This window comes from Arctopsyche grandis, chromosome 1 (genome assembly GCF_051622035.1).
Source record: "Arctopsyche grandis isolate Sample6627 chromosome 1, ASM5162203v2, whole genome shotgun sequence".
In the NCBI taxonomy this organism is placed as follows: Eukaryota; Metazoa; Arthropoda; class Insecta; order Trichoptera; family Hydropsychidae; genus Arctopsyche; species Arctopsyche grandis.
In genome coordinates, this window is record NC_135355.1 from 28,445,901 (window position 1) to 28,454,959 (window position 9,059).

Genomic DNA, 9,059 nt, shown 5'->3' on the forward strand with positions numbered 1-9,059 from the left:
AGAAAATTCGACGCCTCGACGAAAACAAAATTCCTCTCGTACGCGTCAATAACCACTTCCATCAAGCATTCCAGAAAATTCGACGCCTCGACGAAAACAAAATTCCTTTCGTACGCGTCAATAACCACTTCCACCAAGCATTCCAGAAACACTATAAAAGGAGGTACAACGCAAACAACGCCAGTCGACCCACAACAGCAAGCGTCGACACACAGCACCAGACCAGTCGACCCACAGCAGCAAGCGTCGACACACAGCAGCAGACCAGTCAACATACAGCTCCTGACCAGCCACCACTACACTACGCGGACTTGGAAGATCAACCAGCCGGACGAGCCAGCAACACACTGCCGTATCCAGAGACCTTCCGTACATAGCTGAATGCTGAGCCAGCGACACTCTACCATATCCAGAGACCGCTGAACGACATACTTTTGCCCACAAATACCATACCTTTGTACAACCATAGGCAAACAATAAAACTTTATAAAACTAGCACAACAGTGTTTCGTTAGGCCGGGATACGGTCAACACACATGTAACCCGCCTACATTGGTACTAATCCGACGTGATCTACGCAACCTTCTGATCATCCAACAGCACCGTCCAGACACATCGTACCCCGCCTACAGGTTGTACCTCCTTTTATAGTGTTTCTGGAATCGCCTGACCGATGGTGGTGGTTTGTTGATGCGTAAGAAAGGAATGCACTTTTGTCGAGGCGTAGAATTTTCTGGAACGATTGATGGAAGTGGTTGTTGATGCGTAAGCGCATGTGGTTGTTGATGCGTGAACGAGGAATGCACTTTTGCCGAGGCGTAGAATTTTCTGGAATGATTGGCGCCGTTCCGCTCGATGTGGTTTAATGGTGGCGGCGTGTTTCGACCGTTTTGGTTCCACTCGACTGGTAGGGGCGTTCCGCTTGAGTTTAATATAATGACTGCAGGTGTACGACGTCTGGTTTTCGGGAATGTAGTTTGTTGTTGCGGAATATTCTCGAATGTTTCGATGACGATGACGACGACGAGATTCCTACAGTTCGAATACTCGAATATTCGAATATTCGATTGGGATCCCTAACTACTAGTCATATGTGAACCAGTCACAAGACAACCGGTCGCTCTAGATCAGTCACACGTGATCACCCGTCACACTAAAACTGGTCACACCCTAAAACTGGTCACGAGAAAACTGGTCACACCTGAAAATTGGTCACGAAAAAACTGGTCACACCCAAAAATTCGACCAATTTTTAATTTTTGGATGTTACCAGTTTTTTCGTGACCAATTTTCGGGTGTGACCAGTTTTAGTGTGACGGGTGATCACGTGTGACCGATCTAGAGCGACCGGTTCACATTTGACTAGTAATCACCGAACTTAGAAATACATGGTAAACGCGTACTACGCATTGTTAATCTACGTACCAAGGACAAGTCACAACCTCCAGATAGAGCTGCCAGGCGTCCCGGTATTTCGTGTTTGTCCCAGTTTCAATCTTCTCGTCCCGACGCTCAGAAAGTACCATTCGGGACAGCCAAATGTTCTGGTTTTTGATAGATGCTTTTGTTCAGAAATACTGACCCTCCGCAGTTACGAAACTGCAAAAAATGCACGAATCTCAATCACATCCATGGTTAATATTTCGTCTTGAGGTTGAACCTCCTTGTCTCCCTGCCATTTATTGCGTGTTGAAATTTAAGAATTTTTAAAGTAAAGAAAACTAAAACTTAACAAAACGTCAACATATGTATTAAAAGACTATTCGTCTTTTAATACATAAAGATTTTACATTCAATTTAAGACCTAAATCTCTAAAACCCTATTTTAACCAGAAAATAAAATAAAAATTAGCCGTGTGTGGCGTTCAGGGATGGACGTAAGTTGTGGTTTTATGAGTAACGTCAACGTCTCGTGTGTCGTGTCTCGTGAGTGTGGGGTGGAGTCGTCGAAGGGCCGACTCGGATGAAAGGCAGTATCAATAACAAGCAGCACTAGCAGTAGCATTAGCAATAGCAATAGCAATAACAGTATCTCGACCGATGTTCTATCACTCGGAGCCCGTACCGCGGCTCTATAAGGCCGCTGCGAAGGCCCTGAGGATCAGCAAAGAAGGGAAATCTGCCAAGGAGTTCATCTTCAGCCAGAGAATACATCATGTAACCAATCCATTCTAATTCATTTACACCTGTTCACCCGCATGACACCACCTAACATATCAAACATTTATAGGTTATGTTTGTCACATTTATGAGCTATGTTTTTAAAGTGACGTATTTTTTTTCATCAAATTCAAACCGAGATACTTAGCTCAACAGCTCAGCCAGCACGAGCATAATAAACACTGCTGTAGAATCTATGTAGTAGCTATCTTTTGTTTTCTTTAAGTCGAAATAACACAAAATGTACTTCTTTTATTTTATTTTATATATAAATGTATGTATGTAGATCTAGAGTCTGTCTGAAATGTATACACTTATGTAGTACCAAATCAGTTATATACGCATTAAAGATGTTTTAATTATTTACAGAACAAAAGTGGTATATATGCGTTGGTCGTCGAAACACTTCAGCATGAATCTGATCTCTTAGAATTGTTTGCTAAAATAGATCTATTGAAAATCGAACCTCGTTTCGATTTGTGTATGGCAAGAATATTGTTCACTGAGCTTATTTGGCAAAAGAAAACGCTGATCGGAGAATCAAAACCCTTTAAAATAGTCAATCACTTTTACGAAGAATATAAAGATTTCTGCATTTCGTTATCTGCCCGTAAGCCGAGTGTCAAAAAAGGTAATTTATTCATTGCGTATTTTTTTTATTTTTTCAGAGTTTGGATTTTTAAATTGAGATAATGGAGAGAAGTGAACCGTTTTTACCGCCCCACACGAGGCACGTGCTTTGGATACTTTCCATTTTCATGTTCTATAGTATTGCAATGTTCACCCTACCGTTTGCGGCATTTTTTGGGACGCAATATGTGCTTAAAGATCACTATCAGGTGACCGGGTTTACTAACACCGTTTGGTCCGTTTCCACGGCAATAGCCATGATGTACATTATAATTTTGACATATGCGTTCCAAGGATATAGGGAAAAAGAATACGATGAACATGGAAATGAAATTGTTGAGTCTGCGACTAACACTGGTGACAAAAAAGACTTGAATGAAAAACAAGATTAAATTATATTAGAATAAAGCATAAATAATTATACATATTGCGTGTATTGAAGTATTCCATTATCTAGTTACATGTTGTGAATTGTAATTATATAGATTGTAAATGTGAGTTCATTAAATATTATTGTTTTTTATTTGTGTCTTTTTTTCATGACCTGTGTTTGTATTTTTGTTTCAAAGTATCCATATTGTATACAAACTAAATATGTAATCTCAAAAGGGCAAACTGTAGACATGAACTAAAATTATTACACAAATTTTTTATCAAGTTGTCTAAAACTATAAAATTCTCATAAGGTTTGTATGTACATATGTATGTTGGCATTCCACATACATTTTATACAATTCGGTATAGTTGATATATAATCAACCATCTTCACTAAAAGTAATACAGTTTAGGCATCTATGCCTCACTTATATCTTTTCCTATAAATATGTAGAATAATTTCAAAATTACAGTTACCAAACCTCGCTACATTCGAGTGAATACTCTGAAATTGAACACCACCGATGCTATTCAAAATTTTCGCAATGAAGGATGGAATTTTGTCAGATGCACATCTGGGTCATACGATGATTACTTACGACAACTCGAAAATTTGGGAGAGTACGACTTCATCACGGACTATCATGTTAAAGTGGTGTTCGCATTCCCTAGCAAGACGTCGTTTTTCAATCATGAAGCATACATAAATTCCGAGATCTTTCTGCAAGACAAGGTACAAATACCTATTTAATTTTGGGCGTAAACTGACACTGTAATTCTGAATGGAAAAATAAAAGTCTTAAAGTATTTTTTATCTGCGATAAGAATCAATCAATATTGCTGCCATCGTGTCAATGATAATAACATTGATAGTGCATTACAGCTATCAAATCAACTTATCAATATCGATGTGTGATCTTTTTTTTAATATTTGTTTTTTTCATATGACACATTTAACGAATCGTTTTAGTGATTATTTTATAATTAGTGGCCTGAGTGCACATACTTGTGCACTCCGTTTGATCAGCCGAAATTAACAAAAGAATAAATTAAAAATACATTTTTTTTTATTCAAAACAATTAATTAAATTTTAAATATTAGGTATATGCCGCCTCTCTTTCCACAACATACGATTCCAAAAAGAAACGGAGCAATTTTGACTACATTCATACACACTAAACACGCGCGCAATTAACAATTATTGTATACGAATAGTGGCCGGTGTGCACATAATTGTGCACTCGGTAAATATCGCAATTGGGATCAAAGGAATTAATAATTTAAAATTTAATTAATTTTTTTGAAAAAAAATCTTTTGTTTTTGTCAGTCAATCATTTGAACGAAGTGATATGCCGCGTCTCTTTCCACGATATACGATTCCACAGGGAGAAGGATAGACGGAGCATATTCACTACATTCATACATACTCGACACGTATGCAATAGACCATTATTATATACGATTACTAGAAGTCCCACTCGGTATTCAAAACATTAATTTGTTTTTTTTATTAAATTTATTTGAATCGAAATTATTTGAATATTTAACAACAGCCAATCAGAAAAGAATTTGACGACAACCAATCACAAACGAATTACACACACACACAAAATTAATGGTCTTTGTTTTATATAAAAGATTTCAACATTGGGAATTAATGGTAAACGGATTATTCCGCAAAAAGCGATCTCGCGCAAGTTACTAAAATCTCGATCACGGAACATTTGGCACTCGAGTTCTCGTTAGTACGATATTTCGCGTGATCGCTTGATTGATGGAGTTTTTGGGTGCCAGATGTTCCGTGATCGAGATATTAGTGACTTGCGCGAAATGGATTTTTGCGGAATAATCACCGAACCAGGAATCAATGTTTCTATTATCAATGCTGAACGTTTGCAAGAAAATAGTATGATTAAAAAATGTGAAACAAAGACTCTTTTGTTTTCTTTTGTAAAAATAATGATTAGAAAGTATACAAAATGAAATGTTTTATTTTTTTGCATTAATAAGGCAACTTGCTTGGCTGGACATTTGCTGGCTCCAACTCCTGGAAGTACAATACTAGATATGTGTGCAGCTCCTGGAATGAAAACTACTCATCTTGCACAATTAATTAAAAACGATGTAAGATATTTAAATTGATGGAATATTTTATGCTTCTTATAAACAGTATATTTTAATTAAAAAAAATTTTTTTAGGGCGTTATTTATTCAGTTGAACAAGATCAAAAACGATTTGATGTCTTAAGTCAATTTGTAGAAGCATCTGGGGCTACGTGTGTAAAACTTATTAATAAAGATGTTACATTGTTAAGGAGGACAGATTGTCCTAATGTAGACTATATACTGTTAGATCCCAGTTGTAGCGGTTCAGGTATGCTGTTATATTTATTTTGTATTGATTTATGTTTCTCGTTGCGTAATTTTCAATATTTATTTTAGGAATCGATAGAGGTGAACCTAATGACTTTGAACGCGATAGGATATCTGGCAGGTTGGAGAGATTATCTAATTTTCAAGCCAAATTGTTGAGGTTCGCATTGAACGAATTCTATACAGCCAAACGTGTTGTGTATAGCACATGTTCTTTATACCCAAAAGAAAACGAAGAAGTTATTAGGGATGTATTGAAAAATCACAAAGGAAAATTTCGACTAGTTTCTGCCAAGGAAAAGTTGAACAATAATTGGAATAATACTGGTGATACACAATACGTAGACATAGGAGAATATTGCATTTATGCTAAACCTGATACTGATTATACCAGTGGATTTTTTATAGCTGTGTTTGAAAGATTTGATGATGGTCATATCGATGATTATAGTTCAAAGACAGGCGAATTTGTAGCAGAATCAGATGCTGCTTGGATTGATTACAATCAAGACTATAAAAGTGAATCAAATTTGAAAATAGAAAACATTGCCTCGGATAATTTTAAAAACGAAAAGAAGTCAAAAAATTCTAATTTTAATTCAAATTATCAAAATAATTTTGAAAAACAGATGGTTGTAGAAAAAACAGCCATTGTTGAACATGAATATAGTGATAGTAGAAATTTGGATGAAGAGAAAGAAATACTTATTACAAAAAAGAAGAAAATTAAGAATGTTGCTAATGTAGTTGCTATTGATTCACATGTTAACAATATTGAATATGATAACGGTGAGCAAAATGATATCGACACTGCAGATATTGAAAAGATTACAAAGAAGAAAAAAAATAAGAAGGTTTTGAATGAAATTGCAGAAGATTTTAGTGAAAATGGTATTGAAAAAATCATCAGTAGTAAAGTTAATAATGATTACAATATACAAAATGTGGGAAGGGATGTAGAAGTTTTGAAAAAGAAGAAGAAAAAAAGTGATTGTCCAGATACGACAATTACATTAAATTGTAATGATGTGAATTTTGCAAATAAACCTGTCAAAAACAAAAACAAAAAGACAAAGGATAATGTTAATTCAGATATTGAAAATCACTTTATTTCGAAAAAACTGAAAAACGTTGCTAATGTTAGCACAGTTAGCGATCCAAATGTTGATGAAGCAGATGTGGTAATCATTACTAAGGCAAAAAGAAAATCGCATTGTAAAGACCATGACGATGATGGTACGAATTTGGGGAAAGAAGTTGTTATTAAAAAGAAAAAGAAAATAAATCATAATCGGAATCATAGCCTCTGTGTTAATTTGGACGATTCAAGTGAGTTCAATAAAAGTAAAGTAGTCGACGATGATCTAAATGATAACAATATTTCCAAAAAGAAACGAAAAAAGATCAGTATTGACAATGTGAACGTTATTACAGAAAATTCTGCAAATGCTGATGCTATCAGTAGTAGAAGTGCTTTGAGTAATGAGAAATTAAAAAAGAAAAAAAGGCATATTTCCATCTGTAGTGATATATCTGGTTCGGAAATAATCACGCCCGTTATTATTTCGTTAGATTGTAACGACGAAAACAATAAATCCCTTCCAATCAATGGTAATAGAATGAAAAAACATAAGAAGACTATCGATGTTTTAAAGGATGATATCCAATTATGCGAAACTTTTGACTTAACGCTCGACAACCGTAACTTAATTTCAGTAGTAAACGAAAAAGGGTCAGATATATATGATATTCAGGATGAAACTGAAAGGAATCCGAATAATACTGGTATTTTGAGCAGAGAAGCTAAAATTTTTGAAAAAATTAAGAATAATGGTATCAAGAGTAAGAAAAAGAGAGAAAAAAAGTCAGCATTTTCGGATATTCATAATCTTGATTTGTCGGTTGACTTGGGACTCGATGAAAGCAATCAGTTCGAAATTGAACCAAATCATAATAAAAAACATCGCAAAAGTGTTAAAAGCACTAAAGAAGAATCTACAGAATTATGTGATTTGACGGTTATTAAAGACACCAAAGGCAATATCATCAATTCTACAAAATCTGTGAAGCTTCCGATTAATGAAGATGCCAAGGTCGAATTATGCGACTTAACAATCGATAAATCTGAACGTGCTAAAAAGAAGAAAAGTGACAAGAACATTGAAAATCAAAAAGACTCGGATTGCATTGCCATTGATGAAAAAATTGTTTCTCCTGTAATTGATAGTCTGAAACTTAATAAAAAGAGAAAACGGACTACCTATGAAAAAATTATCGAATTAGATTTAACAAACGACGGTGTTTGCGATCTTACTTTAGATAACAGCTTAGTAAACAACCACACTAAAAAAAAGAAAAAGAAGTCTTCAAGAGATTGATGCAAATTTCATAATAATTTTATTTTGTATATATTATACAATGTTTTCGTATTGTTTGTCTGATTACATATGTATGTATGTATATGATTATTCAAATACAAATTGAATCGATTTTAGTTAGTTTTTTTTTATCTAATTAAATTATCTTGTAGCATTTCTTCGATATTAACAATGCAAAAATTTAAAATACGCATTATTTTTCATTATTAAAACGAACGAATTCCCAAATGAACTTTTTGATGTCGTCATTTATGTGATTTAAAATGCAAAAGTATAATGGTTGGTGGCAAGGATACGGGTCGACATTGTCCTTTGTACACGCTTCGTATCCGAGGGATTACCGCAGAGATTTGGAGGCTTCAGGTGTCGCCAAAGCGGAGAATTTTAATATTTGAACAACTTCCAAAGTTTGAGGTAATCCAACCCCCTTATTACTGTCGACGCGAGTTATACCTCAAAAGCCCATTTAATGCTGAGCCTTTTGTTCGCCAGTCTTATGGTTAACTTTGCCTTTCAGCTGTGGCTGAAACTCCTCATTGTTATCATTGAACGACGAATATGGAACCTTTACGGGTTTACTACTTATACGCAATTTCAAGTGCAAAAAATACTCATTGACATGTAATTCAATTAATATTTATATATAATACATATGCATATATGTATGTTACTGCATACATAAGTACATATAATCATTCCTTTGAATATGAATATGGATATATTTAATAATATTTCACGCACGTACCTGAAAATTTTGACACAACATAACAAATTCATTTATGTTAATGGTGTGCAAAGACGCTGTGTTAAAATATCATTAATTTGCTTAAATATATTATACATTTGTATGATGGAAAACCTTGCGTGTGTGCTTTCGTTTCGATAGGTAATGAAATAACATGTTTTTCATACATCGTTCGAGAATCAACAAAATAATGGAAATATTAAAATATCTCCCAGTAGTGGAGAGAGAGCAGAGGTTAATTATTATTTTTTTTATTTATTTTCTACCTGCGATATGTTCTATAGGTAACTGTAATTAATATTGCACATATTATGGTAAACGGATTATTGCGTAAATTGCCATCGCGCGCAAGACAATCTTTGCCACAAAAATCGCGAATACGGAATATCTGGCACT

At 34.7% G+C, this 9,059-nt stretch overlaps 1 protein-coding gene across 2 annotated transcripts; it reads left to right on the forward strand.

The window, feature by feature from the left end:
• Positions 1-1,873: 1,873 nt before the first annotated feature.
• On the forward strand, positions 1,874-8,029 carry LOC143909659 (uncharacterized). Of its 2 annotated transcripts, none has more exons than XM_077427746.1 (6): positions 1,874-2,157; positions 2,530-2,791; positions 3,639-3,898; positions 5,178-5,291; positions 5,367-5,541; positions 5,610-8,029. In XM_077427746.1, the coding sequence occupies exons 1-6, from the start codon at positions 2,041-2,043 to the stop codon at positions 7,916-7,918; spliced, it is 3,237 nt and encodes a 1,078-aa protein (XP_077283872.1). In that variant the 5' UTR covers positions 1,874-2,040; the 3' UTR covers positions 7,919-8,029. The 2 variants fall into 2 exon arrangements, with proteins under 2 accessions (XP_077283872.1, XP_077283877.1); XM_077427751.1 differs by lacking the exon at positions 1,874-2,157 and adding an exon at positions 2,231-2,358 and having other exon boundaries at positions 2,511-2,791.
• Positions 8,030-9,059: the final 1,030 nt, after the last annotated feature.

What these genes read in the sequence shown, in the direction of transcription:
- LOC143909659 (XM_077427746.1), top strand. Translation starts at nt 2,041, where the DNA reads ATGTTCTATCACTCGGAGCCCGTACCGCGGCTCTATAAGGCCGCTGCG. An exon ending in CACAATTAATTAAAAACGAT is followed by an intron (nt 5,292 to 5,366) that starts GTAAGATATTTA and finishes AAATTTTTTTAG; the next exon opens with GGCGTTATTTATTCAGTTGA. An exon ending in TCCCAGTTGTAGCGGTTCAG is followed by an intron (nt 5,542 to 5,609) that starts GTATGCTGTTAT and finishes TATTTATTTTAG; the next exon opens with GAATCGATAGAGGTGAACCT.